General features: G+C 55.5%; 2 protein-coding genes across 10 annotated transcripts in view; one reads left to right on the forward strand and one right to left on the reverse strand.

Moving 5' to 3' along the window:
• Positions 1-7,710, forward strand: part of DOT1L (DOT1 like histone lysine methyltransferase) — an 85,401-nt gene extending 77,691 nt beyond the window's left edge. For all 9 annotated transcript variants that reach the window (XR_009489718.1, XM_059870177.1, XM_059870175.1 and 6 more), the window contains one exon: positions 803-7,710. Coding sequence is in view for 2 of the 9 variants with exons in the window: in XM_059870182.1 (XP_059726165.1) it covers positions 803-810 (8 nt within the window). In the remaining 7 variants the exon portion in view is untranslated. The remainder of the gene's footprint in view (positions 1-802) is intronic.
• Positions 7,711-8,785: 1,075 nt separating this feature from the next.
• On the reverse strand, positions 8,786-16,704 carry PLEKHJ1 (pleckstrin homology domain containing J1). The gene is made up of 6 exons (XM_059869813.1): positions 16,546-16,704; positions 14,531-14,598; positions 13,423-13,489; positions 11,695-11,785; positions 11,448-11,511; positions 8,786-10,987 (listed from the first exon to the last, which is right to left on the reverse strand). The coding sequence occupies exons 1-6, from the start codon at positions 16,658-16,660 to the stop codon at positions 10,922-10,924; spliced, it is 471 nt and encodes a 156-aa protein (XP_059725796.1). The 5' UTR covers positions 16,661-16,704; the 3' UTR covers positions 8,786-10,921.
• Positions 16,705-16,716: the final 12 nt, after the last annotated feature.

Consider the following 16,716-nt stretch of genomic DNA (forward strand, 5'->3'; position numbering starts at 1 on the left):
AGATGTGTTCAGTCCTTGGGGTGCCAGGGCTGGAACCAGGAATTAGGGACTGAAATAATCTGCTTTGCTTCTGTGCTGGGAGAGCTGGGGGTGCTCACCTGGAGAGGAGAAGGCTCCAGGCAGAGCTCAGAGCCCCTGGCAGGGCCTGAAGGGGCTCCAGGAGAGCTGGAGAGGGACTGGGGACAAGGCCTGGAGGGACAGGACCCAGGGAATGGCTCCCACTGCCAGAGGGCAGGGCTGGATGGGATCTTGGGCAGGAATGTTCCCTGGGAGGGTGGGCAGGCCCTGGCCCAGGGTGCCCAGAGCAGCTGGGGCTGCCCCTGGATCCCTGGCAGTGCCCAAGGCCAGGCTGGACAGGGCTGGGAGCAGCCTGGCACAGTGGGAGGTGTCCCTGCCATGGCAGGGGTGGCATTGGATGGGCTTTGAGGTCCCTTCCCACCTAAAACTTTCTGTGATTCATAATGTCCCTCCCTCACAATAATAACAAAACTCAAAGCAAAATAACTTCTACTATAAAAAGGTAAAATACTGAGGGGGGAAATACCTTTTTTACTCTTTTCCCCTCACTTGATTTCAGTCCCTAGGACAGAGTTCAACACAGCCACAGCTTGAAAAACTGCAGCATTTGGAGGGGCCACACGTCCCTTGGAACATCCATCCTTCCCTCTAACTGGGATTGGGTCAAGATTTGCTTCATCTGAGGAGGTCTTGGAGCAATGTAGGAATGACTGACACATCTAACAACACAGCAGATTTTTGCCTTTTATTCAGATGAGTCTCTTCCTCTCCTCCTGTTGTGCAGGTAACTAGGATTTCTACCTCAACCCAATGTGACCTATGCAAGGACAACGTGGACCAACTTCACTCGGCTTCCACTGAAAGGTGCTCACCTGGCCTGTGCAGGGGTTTCTACTCTTACTACTGGACAAAATAAAAACCATAAAAAAGACCTAAACAACAGAGCAAACATTTACTGTGAATCTGACTAAAAGAAAAAAAAAAAAAGGAAAAAGGCAAAAAAAAAAAAAGGCAAAAGAAATGCTTAAAGCTCCAGTTTGTATTGTTGATAGTTTAGATAAAATATTTATCTTTTTTTTAAAGTGAAAACAATTTTGACTTATTTTATTCCACCTAGATTCATAAATACAAGTTATTATTATTAAATTCTCTGAATACTAAAGGACTGGCACACCAGCAGAGATGTAAAAGAGCCTCCTCGGTGCTATTTTGTCCGTCAGAACTGTGCCTCTGGTTTGAATCCTTGGTGCTGATTTTGGGGGGTTGACCAATGCCAAACCCAGTTTTTAAAGGTCTGCAGATTATTTATTCCCCTGACTGTTCATATCCCAAAATCCTCTTGGTTTGCAGCCAGGGCTGGCAGAGGAAGGAATTCTCCCCCCGGGGTTTGGTTCGGACTGAGCCAGGCCCTTTTTAACTGGGTGGGTTTTAATTGAGTTTGTGACTAATGAGGGCTCTGTGCTCCCCTCTGGAGCAGCCTGGGCAGGCACAGCTGGAACAGGAGACATCCAAGTCCTGCCCCATCCAAACTCCTTCCCTGGGCCATTTGCAGTTGCTGGTGGCGCTGGGGTCACTGTGAATTTTGGTAGCTGGTCTGGTAACTCGCTTCTTGGGGCTGGCCTTGGTGTTTGAGCAGGGTGTGTGCTGGCTGGCGCTGGTGCAGCCCTTTCCCCAGTTTTGGGAAGACTGAACATTGTGTTTCTGTCCTGCTGCAGGCTGCAGAGTTTGCTCAGCTCGTTGTTCTTTCCTTCCAAGCACGACGTGTTTCGTTGGTAGGGTTTTGATACTTGACTCTGACCCAGCTTGGCCGTGTACATGGATTAACAAGGTGCATTTTGCTTTTGTGTTCCTTTGCTTTTGAGTAGGTTCTCGAAGGGTAGTTCACAAAAACACCCTGACCTGGCTGCCTGTGCTGTCACTGTCCCCCTGGGGCAGGGACCTGCGTCGTGACTCGGTGTCGTGTGTGCAGGAAGGGCTGATTTTATAGAGCTGTGATGAAAACTTCTGAGTTTCCTACACTTTATTTCCTTTGGTTTTAGTTTGTATAATGCACAATGAACCTGTAAAAACTTATTTATTCAAGTGCACAAGGTGAGGAGGAGAAGGAGGATCCATTTAAGTAGAAATCAGGCTGGTCTGAGTTCAGGCCGGGCCAAGCACCAATTTAAAAAACTACAGTAGAAAGGGGATTGCAACAGCAAAATGACTGGAAAAAAATCACATTCAGGCTTTGGAAAACACCTCCCCACTGCCCCTGGTGCTCAGAGGGGCAACCCTGTCCTTAAATCCCTTCGAGTGCTCCCTGGTGAGTCTCCCACTGCAGCAGTCAGGCACTGGCAGGAGCCCCTGGGAGCCCCCCAGGGTCACAGAGCTGCTCTGGCTCTGGGGGCAGTGAGGTCCCTGGGCCCTCCTGGGCCCTCCTGGATCCAGCAGGGTTGGGAGTGTTTGGGGAGGGGCTCAGGGGCTGCTCCCTCCCTCTGCAGGGTTCAGCTCTGTGCCTCACCCTGGGCAGCCTTGGGGAGGTTGAGGAGCAGGTGCAGTTGTGCTGTGGATTCCTGGCTGTGTCTTCCATGGCAGCCTCTGTGCAGCCTCTGGGCTCTGGCTTGGCCTCCTTATCCTCTGGGAAGGGACTGAAAGCCCCTTGGGGGTATTTTGGGATTTCTGCTTTGTGTGGGACGGGGTGTGTCCTGCTGAGGGACTGGCAGCACAAGGAGAGCCTGGAGAAGGGCAGGAATGCTCAGAGGGGGAGAGGAACATCCAGTAGCTTCTCGTAGGAGCCAAACACAGTGAATGTCCTGGAATCCAGGAGCACAGTAACCCAGATGTTTTGCAGCTGGGAGTTGGGCAGCTCCAGCTTCTGCCCCAGCACACAGCAGAGTTCTGGGGCCTCTGGAGACTGTAAATGAGTGATTGCTGAAGGGGCAGCAGCCTTAATTAATTTCCTAATTACCTCTCCCCCATCATTTATATCTCTGGTGAAAGAGAGAGAGGAGGAAGTTCAAGTAGAAGCTTTTCATCTCCCTGCTTTGATCAGATGCTTTCCTGCAGAGGGACCAGGATTTGGTGCCCCTTGGAGCTCTTGTGCCTCCCTTCACCTCCAACCACAGAAATCCAGGAAGAAAACTCAGCTGCCATCCCTGTCCTGGCTTGGGTGGTGCCCAAGGCACTCCCAGGATTCCTGCTGGAGAAGGAACCAACCCACAGATCCCATGGAACCCTCTGTGCTCTGCTCCAGGCCTGGGTCACCTGTGTCACCTGTGTCACCCTCCCTGCTGGCACCTGACACTCCCTGCATGGTGGGAATGATGTGCTCTGCATCCAGCAGCTCTGGGGAGCCAGGCTGAGCTGTCACAGGTCAGGGTGGCCTGGCCACTGTCACCTCACAGCTGGACTCACTGATCTGAAAGATCTTTTCCAACCTGAACAATTCTGTGATTCCAGGACCCTTTGGAGCAAAGGCTTTGGGGGAGGAGTTTGTCCCCTGCTCTGTGCTGGGTGCCATGGAAAAGCAAAGCCTGTCTGTGCCTCAGTGTCACCTTTGTCACTGCCTTGGTGGCCAGCCAGTGCCCAAGGCAGGGCTGGCTCAGGAGCAGCCTCAGGAATGGGCAGCACAGCCCCTGGAGCTCAGCACTCACCTGTGCCTGAGCCACTGCCACCCCCCAGGAGTTGTGACTCTGTGACTCTCCAGACACACCCAGGAGGGGAAGCAGACCCAGGAGTGAATCTTTGGGGTTCCTGGGAGGGGATCCAGTCTGCCTGAGCCTCAGCCTCCCCCTGCCTGCTGCCATCCCAGTGCCCTCTGTTCCCACCCTGGGGGGATCTGGAGCTGCTCCAGCCTTGCTGGTGTCCCCCCCACCCCAGGCCCTGCGCTGCAACTGCTGCTGGTTGTGATTCCCAGGTTGTGCTTCCAGAGGGGGCCTGCTCAGCACTGAGGGAAGCCAAGGGGACACTTTGGGGCCGGTGCCTCAGCACTGGCTGAGCTGGGAGATTTTTGCCAAGAGATTCCTGGTTTTGTCTTCCCTCTCCCTGACCTTTTATTGCTTTGCCATGAGCTGGGGCAAGTTCAACTTAAAATCTTGGACTCACAGAACATCCTGAGTTGGAAGGGACCTGGAGACTCCTGGAGTCCAGCTCCTGGCCAGCCTCTTGCTGCTCTGTCTGCACATTGGGAAGAGCTCTCACCTGGCTGGAGGCAGACCTTGGATCCATGTGGCCACAGCTGTGACCCCACTGCTGGAACACTGAGCCAGGAGCTGAAACCTGTTTGCAATAATTGAAGATCCTCTGGAGCAATCAAAGCCAAACAGTTCTAAAAAAGAGAATTTCTGCTGCTGGTGCTGGGTCCAGTCCTTCTGGGGCTGTCACACCATTCCCCCTCCTCCAGGCCCCTGCTGCCAGCAAAGGACTCGCCAGGAAGCAAAAACACATCTTGGAGCAAGCCTGCTGCCAAAAAAATGGAACTTCCTGAGTGCTGTGCTGAGGAAAACCTGTCCCTGCTGCTGAATGTCAGCCTTGAGGAACAAGGCTTGCGTGGGCTCTTCCTTCCTTGGGCATTTGCCACCTCTGGCTCCCCTGGGACCCACAGTGCTGGGAGGGCTCCAAAGGCACTGCACCTAAATTTGGGATTTGCTGCAGATGAGTAATTCAGCAGCAATTCTTCTTCCATCAGCCAGGGGTGTGGAGACACCCAGCAGCTGGATTGCTGAGGGAGAGAGTGGGAAAGCATTGCTGAGGATGTGGAGGCTGGATCTGAGCTGGTGTAGGGGATAAAGGGGCTTGGAGGTGTCCCTCCATCCCCTCTAGGCTTGGCACAAACGAGGCTGTTCCCTGCAGGAAGGCGTGGATCAGTCTGGACAACCAGGGAGCATCTTCACCTCCCTTCAGTTGTGGATGCAGTGGGAGAGAGGAGGAGGAGGGCAGCAGCTTTTGGGGAGCAGCAGGGAGTGCAGCACCTCCTCACTGTCCTGGCATCTCCAGTTCCTTCTGATCACCAGGAATTTGTGTCTCCTCCACCACACAGATCAGAAATTCTTGTGCTTCCATCTCTTTACCTTCCTTGCTGTTGGGGCAGCACTTTATCTTCCAGTTCAGGCTCTGTGCTCCCTCTGCTCCTGGCTGGGGTTGGGCTCTGGGCTCAGCCTGGCACGGGAAGTGGGATTCCCCCTCATTGCTGGGATCAGGCTGAGCTTGGAGGGTCTGAGTCTGGGGTCACAGCCACAGTCCCTGAGGTCCTGCAGGCAGGAAGGTGACATCACTTGCTCATGAATGGATTTACTCATCTCTTTTTGAATCCAGAGATTCCAAATCCCCAGGACTTGACACTCCTTAGTGTGAAACTCGCCCAGCTCTGGGTCACACTCAGTTCAGCTGAGTCACTGTCTTCTTTCTTCAGTCAAATTTATCCTTGAGGAAGTCACTTGAGCAATTGCAGCCTGGGAGTGAAGAGGTTTCCAGTCTGATCAGCTCTTCCATCCCACCTGGAAACGTGTCCAGCTTTGCTCCAGGGCTGCTTGGGGCTGTGTCCTGCCCTCACCCCTGGGGACAGGTTTCCTTCTGAGACGTGTGCTGGGGTCACTTCAGCCTTCTTTGGGGTTGGACTAAATGACCTTTATTGGTGCTTTCCAATCCTCCCAAACTGTTCTGATTCTGTTCAGACATATCTGGGAGGAGATGGGTGAGAGCCAGACCTGCCTCACCTGCTGCTCCTGCACCTTCACCCAGCTCTGTGGGGTACCACAGCTCAGGTGCTCCCCAGCACAGTGAATTTACTGCCTGGGGTCCTTGTTTCCATCTCAGCCTGGGCTGCCCCTTCCAGGTCCTTTCCTGTGGCCGTGGGCAGGCAGCCTGGGGTTTGCTTCTTGCTGGGGTTGTGTGTTCAGGAAGCAGCATCTGCTACCAGTGGATATTTTTCCACTTGGAAGAGAGTCCAGGTGACAGGGGGGGTGCCACCTGTGGCCCCAGGATGCTCTGGCCCCCTGCCCTGCTCCAGCTGACTGGGACTCCCAGTGCTGGGAGCTGCTCTCAGGCTGCTGCTGGGGATTCCCCTCCCTGCTCAGCCCTCCCTGGGCCCTTCCTTCCCTCCTTAGCAGGGCTGGAGCTCCCCTGAGCCCTGGGGCCACCTGCAGTGCCTGGCCCAAGGTCACTGTCCCCAGGAGCTGCTCCTGGAGCTGCCATTCCCAGGGTCTGGGCTCTCCTGTCACTGGTGCTGAGGTGACACACTCGGTCACGTCCTGTGTGACCCCTTTGATTTTGGTGCTGGAATTCTCCCTCTGCTCCAGGCCCTGCAAACCTGAGGGGTCTCTGTGTGTTTTGTCCTGGATAACTCCACCCTGGAACGATCCCAACTCCCAGGGCTGGCTGTCATGGAAAATTCTGCTTTTCTTGTTTAGCCTGAGCCAAAAGCCCAGAGGGGATTCAGGACTGGGAGCAGGGGAGGGCCCTGGGCAGGGCTGTGAACCCAAAATGCTTTTGGGGAGCAGAAACTTCACAGTGTTTTTGTGAACTATCTTTGCAGCACTGAGGAAAAATCACAGGAATTGGAGTTTTGGGAGTACAGAAGTGCAGTCAGTGTATGAATATTTGAAGTCTTACTGGTTTTAAAGTTTTTTTTTTTTTTTTTTCCCTCCATTTTCCGCTCCATTTGCGGATCAGGTTTTCACTAGAAGCTGTTTCAAAATGTTGCTGTGCCATATTTTATTTATCCTTATACATTATAAATATATAAATATATATTTAGACTAAATATTGCATTGAAAGATGCTGTTATTGGGAACTTCAGGGTTTGAACCCGAGACAGAAAAATTGGGAAATAATTCTCCAGTGTTTTTACTGTTTGGGACCTTCTTCCTGAAGAGGATCCTTGAGTTCTTTATGGTGTAAAAACAAAATCTCATCTGAAAATTCCAAGTTTGACAATGCTAACCCTGAAGTTCTCAGGTTTGTGATCCTTTGGTTTTCTCGAGGTACATCTGGTTGCTTTTCTGGTGCAGTCAAATAATTTTTTAAAAGGTTTTGTCTCTGGAGTTATTGAGGAAAAGGTGGAATGGGTTGATCCATCCTGCTTGGCTTTTTTAACCTATTAATCTTTGAAGTGATCAATTTCCAATTAAAACCCAACTTTTTAGGTCTCTGTTCTACTTAAACTTTTTAGGAGTGAGAGCCTGCCCTCGCTGAGTGGGACTTGGATGGGGAAAGCAGTAGATGATGAGGTTGCTGTTGCTCAGGAATTGATTAGTAAACTTTTAACTACTAATAAAAATCCATTTTTCAATGGATTTTTAGAAAAACCCATTTTCTTAGGACAGTGGTATGGGATGTTTCCTAGTGAATAGGAATTAGTTTATATAGTTTAGCCTATTAAACTGAATTATTTAAAATTCAAACTTCCCCTAATTTATCTTTTTTTTTGTTGTTTTGTTTTGTTTTTTTGGTTGGTTTGTTTTTGGATTTTTTTTTTATACTGGTAAGTTGTTCTGTCATTCCTTTCATTCCTGCCTAGCAGTAGTGTGAATTCTGGTGTGTATATATGTATGTATAATATATATATTTCCACCCAGCCTTTCTAATTCTCCACAATGTAAGAGTTAGGTTTTGCTCCCCTCCCTCCACTTAATTTCTTGTGTCTCCCTTGATTTGTAATTGAAACGATGCTTTGAAGTTGTCTTTATATTAAAGTGTCTGTATTTTAATACACCGAGCTCGTGTGGACTTTCACTGCCTCAGCAGTCACAGGGAAATGGGATCTGGGGCTTTTGTGGGGATCCCTGAACCAGGCAGCACCTTCAGCTCTGGGGTTTGGGGATTGGGGATCCTGTGCTGGCACTGGGGAGGGACAGCAGGGCCTGGGGACAGCTCTGGGCCCATCAAGGGATACTGAGGGGCTGGAGCAGGTCCAGAGCAGGGAACAGAGCTGGGGAAGGGTCTGGAGCACCAGGAGAGGCTGAGGGAGCTGGGAAGGGGCTCAGCCTGGAGCAAAGGAGGCTCAGGGGGGACCTTGTGGCTCTGCACAGCTCCTGACAGGAGGGGACAGCCAGGGGTCGGGCTGTGCTCCAGGGAACAGGGACAGGAGGAGAGGGAATGGCCTCAGGCTGGGCCAGGGGAGATTTAGGTTGGAAATTGGGAAAATTTCCTCACTGAAAGGAAGGAGCTGCCCAGGGCACTTCTGGAGTCACCAGCCCCAGGAGCATTGGAACAAAGTGTGGATGTGGCTCCTGGGGACACAGGGCAGTGGTGGCCATGGCAGTGCTGGCTCATGGTTGGACTCGATTTTTTAGAGGTCTTTTCCAACCTAAACAATTCCATGATTCCCAGCCCATCCAAGCTTTGTTCCCTTTTAGCCAGCGGTGGCACCAGTGCACCAACCCCACTGGCAGCCAGGGCACTGCTTAAACCTCGGAGCTGGAGGCCACAAACACTTCCCGAGCCAAGTCCCTGTAGGATTTAAAAGGAGACACAGCCCCAGCTTCACCCAGAGCCCCCAGCCCCTGGCTCTGCCTGACCCAGCTCCTCTTCCTACACAGGTTTGGCACCTGCCCCTGGCCTGGCTCCAGGACCAAAACCAGTTGGATTAGCTGACCTTTAAATGTTCCTTCCAACCCAGAATAGTCTCTGATTGTCTGAAAAAGCCTCCCCAAAGCCCCTGGTGGAGCCATCCCCAGCTGGGTCCTGAGCAGGAACCACCCCTGGTATCCCTGGGCAGGCCCTGGGCTGCCTCCAGCCACCCCTCCCAGGGAGGCTGTGGTGTTGTAGAACAGTTGTGACCACCACAAAGATTAAAACAGGATTTATTGGGAATGTTCACTGTACAACACAGAAATGGCTCTCAGGGAGCCTGGAGCTGGCTCCAGCTGAAACACAAGCAAAGTCATCAGAACGTGAAAAATGAACAATTGTAAGTCACCAGCAGTTGATGCAAATTTCAAAGTGTCTACAAAGTACCAACCTCCCTCCCTAAACCCCACCCGGTGTCCCAGCCCTGCCCTACAATGGATCTGAGTCCCTGGGCCTGGCCTGGCCCTGGCAACTCTTCACAGCTTTGTTGTACATTCAGTTAAGAAATGTCATTGGTGATGAACATTCAGATCAGTGTTGGGCTTTGCTCTTGCTCACCCAACTGTTCCCTGGAACAGCAAATAAAACGCCCATTTTCTGCACAGTGACACTGGAGGGTGGCAGCTGCACCTGGGGAAAGGTGTCCTGCAAGGCACAGGTGACACATTTGCTACAGTGGTGGCAGGCCCAGCTGAGAACTCCGCTCTGGTTTGTAAAAATGCAGGCTGGGCAGGATTAAAATGCCCTGTGGAGTCATCCAAGGACACTGATTCCCTAAAGCACAGCTCCTGTGTGTTCCTGCTCTTAATCCCTCACTGCTGCTTCCCCTGGAGCTGCCATCTGTCTGCAACCCCCCCTGGATTCTGCTCCCTCCCTGCTGCCCTCAGCTGATCCTACAGGGCAGCTGCCCCTCTGCTGATTTTGGTAATTTCTGGAGCAAGCACCTGGAATGATTCAAGGGAAAAGGAAAAACCTCAGCTTTGAGATCAAAACTAAAGCATCAGTGACAGGTGTCACTGCTGGTACTCAGCTGCATGAGGTAAAGAGGGAACACCAGGATACCAAAGGCTGCAGTGTGGGCTCTGGTTTGGGCATTAACTCCCAGCCAAGGACAAAAAGACCCCAAAATTCCTTTCAAGCCCAGCTCAGAGGCTGCTCCACCCCCTCCCTGGGCTGGGCAGGTGGTGGGAACAACGCCCAGAGCTGCAGCTCCCCAAGGCCAGGCCAAGCCCCCGCCCTGCCCCAGCCCCAGCCCCGTTCCTGCTGCCAGCAGCCTCTGACAGTGACTCCTGGGACCTTCCCAGGGGCCTTTCCTGGGAGTTTTCCCGGGCTGGTTCCAGGGAAGATGCTCAGGCAGTCAAGAATCTGGGTCTGCTGCAGCCCTGGGTGTGGGGAGTGTCCTCCAACCCTCATGTCTGGGCAGTTTTCCTTGGTGCAGCCAGAGCCAGGGCTGATCCTATGGGGATGTTGTTCCTAATCCTTATCTCCTCCCTGCAGGAGCTCCAGGACAGGCAGCCCTGGTTCCCTGGCAGCTCACTGTGACCTTGGCACAGGTTTTTGGTCTGTCCCTTTGGACAAAGGGGACACACAGAGGGGAGAAAAGCTGCAGCAGTGGCTCAGGGAATGAAGGGTTAATGCCTGGCTGAGCAGGTGCATGTCCTGCAGCTCCATCCTCCAGCCAAAGGGAGCAGCTCCTGCCTTTGCCAGCTTCTCCATCTGCCTCTGCTCCCTGGGAAGCTGGATCACTGCAGAGCTCTGCAGGCAGGCAGGATCACACAGGGATCTCTCCCTGTCTTTGTTCCCTCGTGCTCTGCAGCTTTGCTCTTTTGGGTGGGCTTATCCAGCCCCCAGGAACTGCAGCACCTGCCCAGGGGAGGGAAAAGAAGACCCCAAAAAGGCCATGGCTGCACAGGGCTGCAGATGCCCCTCTCCATCAGCTGGAGCTGGGGCTGAGCTGGAGGAATTCCCACTCCTCCCCAGAGGGCAGGAGGGGGTTAATTTGGAGCCCAGAAATGCACCAGTCACATCCTCTTAAAGCCCTGGGCTGGCTCCTGGGAGCCTGCAGGAGGATCCTGAGCCAGGGAAGCTGAGCAGAAAGGTGGAGCTGGCCTGGGTGGCCCCAGCATGGCCTGGAGGAGCTGGGAGCTCTGTCAGCCCCTGCCTCTGCCCACCCCAGGGCTGGGGGCTCTGCTCCCACTGCAGCACCCACAGAGCAGCTCAGCCCCCCCAGCTGGGGCACTGGGAATGTGCAACGAATTCCTTTAAAAAAATACAAAATGATTGGGGTAATAAATAAAAAAGTCACGTGGTCAGTGTGGGGAGCTGCTGTGGAGGCAGCTGCAGCAGGTGAGGGTTACTGCCTGTGTGCTCCCAGCTGGAAACGAGCTTCCTCAGAGATTCCATACTGCTCCAGGGGGTCCTGTGGGGAGCACAGGGAGGCACCGGTGAGATGCAGAGAAAGCCCAGCAGCCCTTGGCACACACAGGACACAGCAGGGAGCCAAGGCCCAGGGGAGCCACAGCCACCTCCCTCCCTGGAGCTGGGATGCTCCTGGCACCTGGCAGGGGTGAGCAGCATCTCCACCCATGGATCTGCCCAGGGTGATGTGAACTGCTCCAGAGAGCCCCTGGGAGGCCAGGCCAGCTCTGGACCTGCCCAGCTCCAAGCCTTTGGCCACTCCAGCACCAGAACGTGTGCAGCAGGGTTGGAGTGAGCACCCAGGGCAAGGTGCTCAGGTCTGGCTGTGGAGACCATGGCTTCCTATGGGATCTGGGATCTCCTTCCCACACACAGCCTGGGCAGGACTGGCAGCAACAGCCCCTGCTGCCACCCCAAGCCATCAGTCACACCTGAGCAGTGCCCTGCAGGGCCTCACTCACCTTCCCTGTCATCTTCTGGATCTCGTTCCTGTAGAAAATCAGGCTCCTCCTCAGGAACTCGTAGCTGCAAGACAGGAACAGAGCACGGGAAGGGCTGAGCAGAGAGGGATGTGGGCAAGTTTCAGATGCTATTTAGAGCTGGAGGGAAGCTTGTTTGGGAGGAGATAAGCACTGCCCTCCCAGTTCCTGATCCCAGAACACAGCCCAGAGCCCCCAGCACTGCCCTGGCTCTGAGGGCTCAGCCCACCTGGCTCTCCTGAGTGCCTCTACCCACTCCTGGCACTGCTCCTCCGTGGCACACTCGAAGCAGTATTTCCTCTCTGGCTCCTCGATGAAACCTGCCAAGGACAAGGAAAAGGCTCCAGGCACGTCCTGGCAGAGCTGCTGCTGCTCCCCTAACTCCCTCCCCACTCTGCCAGGCCACAATTAGCAGCTCTGTTAACTAAGATGAGCTGGGAATGAATCTGCCATCCCCACTTCCAGCCCCTCTCCCGTTCCCTGGGTGGCTCTGGGTGCCTGGAGCAGCTGCCCACAGCATTTCCCAGCTTACAGCAGCCAGAGACCTTGGGAAGGGCAACTTCCCAAACTGAGTGTGACCTGAACTGGACCAGCGTGGCCAGATCCAGGACTGACTCCCTGAGGCCCCTTGCAAAGACACCAGGATTTAAATCCAAGTGGGAAACAGCCCTGAGAGAGGAACTGGGATACCTACAGGGAGCAGCCAACCAAGGAGTTAAACTGCACTGGGAGAAGGCCCTGAGGTGCCTTTGCTGGAGGCTTTTGGGAATGTGGCACTCACATGGCACTGCCACCATGGAGAGCAGGTCCTGGTGTCACTCCAGTTCTTGACCAGGACACAGCCAGGACATGCCCCCAGTTCCTGTCCCCAGCTCTGCTGAGCAGACCCTCAGGGCTGCTGCTGCCAAACACCTGGGGACGTGCTGTGGACACATCCCAGCACCAGGTACTGCTGGGTTTAACCCTGCTCAGGAATCCTCCCCCACCAGAGCTCCCAACATCCCTAAAGCCCCAAAATCCAGCACGTGGTGCTGTGGGCTCAGTGTGTTCAAGCTGTCTGAGGGCCCTTTGGAAGCACAGAGCAGAGCCACAGCTGTGCCTGGCAGCCAGGCCAAAAGATACAGGGATGGCCTTGGAGAAACATCCTGTTATTGTGGCCACATACCTCTGGCACAGGGGATGAAAGGCTGTTCCCAGGGGAGCTGGCCCAGCTGCAGCTGCACAAGGACACACAGAGGGGAGGATGGGGCTGGAGGAGCTTTATCTGAGCCTCTCTCCAGGGTGTTTTTGGGAAAATATGCAGCAGCACAGAGCAGATCTGTCAATAACCAAGCTCCCCCTGCCAGGGGTTGCACAGGCACTCAGGGGCCTGGCTGCTCTTAGTGCTGCTCTGCACGTGCAGCTGTGCAAACCCCACAGGCTGGGCCATGCAATATCCCTGAGATCTCCTCGGGATGGGCCATGGGCACAGTGAGGAACAGCTGGCAGCTGAGGAGGGGAAAGGCTGAGGAATTGGTAAAGCTGGAAAAGGCCTTTGAGATCATCAGGTCCAACCATCAGCCCAGCAGCACCAGGTCCACCCCTCACCCCTGTCCCCAGGTGCCACGGCCACAGATCTTCTGACCACTCGCAGGGATGGTGACTCCACCACTGCCCTGGGCAGCCTGTGCCAGTACTTCCAAACCTTTCTGGTGAGTACATTTTCCCCAATATCCAACCTAAACCTGCCCTGGGCACAACTGGAGGTCATTTCCTCTCGTCCTGTTCCCTGGGAGCAGAGCCTGACCCCACAGAGGGAGAGGAGAAGGGCTGGGGGCAGTGACCCCAGCGAGGAGGGGAAGGGCTGAGCTGAGCCCAGTGCCACCAGGGAAACAGGGAGAGCAGGAACTGAGCAGTCCAACATTTCCTTCCCCATGTGCCACCAGGGGAAAGCAAAGGCTGCACAGGCAGCACTCACTGATGGAGAAGACGTTCTCCTCCTCTTTGGTGATCTTGCAGTGCTCCAGCAGCAGAGCTCCAATGGGCTGGAAAACACAAGGAGAGAGGGTTTAACCCACAGAGCCCCCAACACCACAAGGGTTTAACCCACAGAGGCCCCAACACCACAAGGGTTTAACCCACAGTGCTTCCCTGCAGCCTTTAAAGCAACTTTTACAAGCTGGTGCTGCTTTTAAATAATTCAGTCTGATTGCTCCATATTTCACGTTCCTTTAATCAACCTTTTCATGCCTGTCTCACCTATAGCACTTTGCATTTGTTAATTAAGTGTTAATCACCTCTACTGGCTCAGATTCAGCCTGGTCTTTACCACTCTGTGATACCAGAGAAAAACTTTTGCTTTTAAGATCAAAGATGAAACATTTACTGTGACACCCAGAATAACCAACACTGAGCTGTGTAAGGGCTGTGCTGGAGCCTTGCAAGGGGTTAACAGTGTGAGCAGAACTGGAGCAGCTCAGGATGAACAAAAATCCACCTGGTACTACTCAGGGACGTGGGGACAGTGGGTGACACTGACCATGAACAAGAGCAACCACAGGAAATCCTTGTCCAAGTGAACCAAATTGTCAGAAGCAAATCAGACAGCAGGGAAGGGACTGAAAACCTGATTTATCTTGTATTTCATAGAATTTTTTGGGTTGGAAGAGATGGCAAAGCCCACCCAGTGTCACCCCTGCCATGGCAGGGACACCTCCCACTGTCCCAGGCTGCTCCCAGCCCTGTCCAGCCTGGCCTTGGGCACTGCCAGGGATCCAGGGGCAGCCCCAGCTGCTCTGGGCACCCTGGGCCAGGGCCTGCCCAGCCTCCCAGGGAACAATTCCTGCCCAAGATCCCATCCAGCCCTGCCCTCTGGCAGTGGGAGCCATTCCCTGGGTCCTGTCCCTCCATGCCTTGTCCCCAGTCCCTCTGCAGCTCTCCTGGAGCCCTGCTGAGCTGGTGGAAGAGGGAAGGTAGGCCCTGCTCCAGCTCTGTCCCTGCACCATTTTCCCAGCCCACACAATCCAGGCAGAGAAAAAGAAGAAAGGAGGAGGGAAACAAACCCCAGCCAGAGGCCCAATCCCTACCTCGGCCTCATCAGTGCGGAAGTAGAAGAGAAAATTCACCACGAGCTTCACCAGGCGCTTCTTCAGCACTGCAGGGACACGGGGGAGCAGGGCAGGGCTGAGGCACAGGGAGCAGAGGGCACCCTGCCAGCCCTCAGCATGGCACTGAGCCCACCAAAGCACCCCCTGCACCCACCCCAAACACTGCCTCGGGGTGACAAAGTGGCCTCAGGGTGACAGAGCCCCTGAGCAGCTCCTGGGCAGTCAGAGCTCCCAGCAGCAGCACAGGGCCTCAGGCACTCCAGGAAAAGCTCCAGATCCCAGGAGCCCTGCCTGGAGCTGCCAGCTTGGGTGTCATCTCCAGGGGACAAAGTCCAGCAGGTCCTCAGAGAAGGAAAGGCTCAGGACAAGGGAGTGAGTACAACACTCCAGGCTGGTTTGCAAGGGAATTTTGCTGGGAGATTTCAGGGAAGAGTTTCTTCCCCAGATCCCCTGGAAATGGCAAATCTCCCTGGCCCCAGCCCAACCCCAGAACCTCCCTCCACACCCAGACTGGACCCCATCACTTGTGCTCCCCATTCCCACACTCCAGCCCTCCCAGTCTGCCTGTCCCCAGTCCTGCCTCCCAGCACTCCCAGTGCTGCCCACCAACACAGCCAGTCCCACCCAGCCCCTGTGCCCAGTGCTGCCCACCAACACAGCCAGTCCCACCCAGCCCCTGTGCCCAGTGCTCCCAGTGCTGCCCACCAACACAGCCAGTCCCACCCACCCGCTGTGCCCAGTGCTCCCAGTGCTGCCCACCAACACAGCCAGTCCCACCCAGCCCCTGTGCCCAGTGCTCCCAGTGCTGCCCACCAACACAGCCAGTCCCACCCAGCCCCTGTGCCCAGTGCTCCCAGTGCTGCCCACCAACACAGCCAGTCCCACCCACCCGCTGTGCCCAGTGCTCCCAGTGCTGCCCACCAACACAGCCAGTCCCACCCAGCCCCTGTGCCCAGTGCTCCCAGTGCTGCCCACCAACACAGCCAGTCCCACCCAGCCCCTGTGCCCAGTGCTCCCAGTGCTGCCCACCAACACAGCCAGTCCCACCCACCCCCTGTGCCCAGTGCTCCCAGTGCTGCCCACCAACACAGCCAGTCCCACCCAGCCCCTGTGCCCAGTGCTCCCAGTGCTCCCAGTGCTGCCCACCAACACAGCCAGTCCCACCCACCCCCTGTGCCCAGCGCTCCCAGTGCTGCCCACCAACACAGCCAGTCCCACCCAGCCCCTGTGCCCAGTGCTCCCAGTGCTGCCCACCAACACAGCCAGTCCCACCCACCCCCTGTGCCCAGCGCTCCCAGTGCTGCCCACCAACACAGCCAGTCCCACCCAGCCCCTGTGCCCAGCGCTGCCCTGGTTTCCCAGCCTGGATCCTCCAGCACCCTCAATCCTCCCACCCAGCTCCCCCAGTCCCTCTCCAGCCTTACCCCCCAGTAACTCCAGTTGTCATTCTGCAGTCGGGGCCCCTCAAGTACCCCCAGTCCCTCCCTGGTCCTACTCCCAGTTTCCCCCTCGAGATTCTCCAGTTCCCTCAGCCCCACCATCCAGGACACCGAGCCTCTCTTTTCCAGTCCCTGCCCAGTATCCCCACTCCTGATTCTGCAGCCGGGGCACCTCAGGATCCCCCGGTCCTGACCCACCTTCACCTTCCTCCCCACACCACCCTCCAAGCTTACTCCCCCTCCACCTGCCTCCGCCAGTTCTCCCAGTCCTGAATCGATCCTAGCCCAGTTTCTCAATGGTGATTCCCCAGTACCTTCAGTCTCACCACTCCAGTTTTCCCAGGCCCTCCTCGCCCACTACTCCCACTTTCCCAGCCTGGATTCTCCAGCACCCCCAGCTCTCCCAGTCCCTCTCCCAGCCCTGATTCCCCACTCAGGGCCCCTCAGGTACCCCCCGTCCCGCCCCCCCCCAATCCTCCCAGTCCTGCCCTGCTCCCACCCCAGTAACTCCAGCCCTGACTCCCCACCCAGGCCCCTCCGCGGACTCCCGCTCACCGTTGCCCTTCTTGGGGACGCTCATGCGGATCTCGGCCGCTTTCTCGGCGGGCTGGCGGGCCAGGGACAGCAGCTCCCGCTCGTTGTAGCGCATGGCGGGCCCGCCCCGGCCCATGGCCCCGCCCGGGGCCGCCGCCAGCGCCGCCGGAAGCGCCCTCAGCGGCACCGGAA

Source organism: Haemorhous mexicanus, chromosome 29, assembly GCF_027477595.1.
Source record: "Haemorhous mexicanus isolate bHaeMex1 chromosome 29, bHaeMex1.pri, whole genome shotgun sequence".
NCBI lineage: Eukaryota > Metazoa > Chordata > Aves > Passeriformes > Fringillidae > Haemorhous > Haemorhous mexicanus.

What these genes read in the sequence shown, in the direction of transcription:
- PLEKHJ1 (XM_059869813.1), bottom strand. Translation starts at nt 16,660, where the DNA reads ATGGGCCGGGGCGGGCCCGCCATGCGCTACAACGAGCGGGAGCTGCTG. An exon ending in TCCGCACTGATGAGGCCGAG is followed by an intron (nt 13,490 to 14,530) that starts GTAGGGATTGGG and finishes TGTGTTTTCCAG; the next exon opens with CCCATTGGAGCTCTGCTGCT. An exon ending in GAGGCACTCAGGAGAGCCAG is followed by an intron (nt 11,512 to 11,694) that starts GTGGGCTGAGCC and finishes CCTGTCTTGCAG; the next exon opens with CTACGAGTTCCTGAGGAGGA.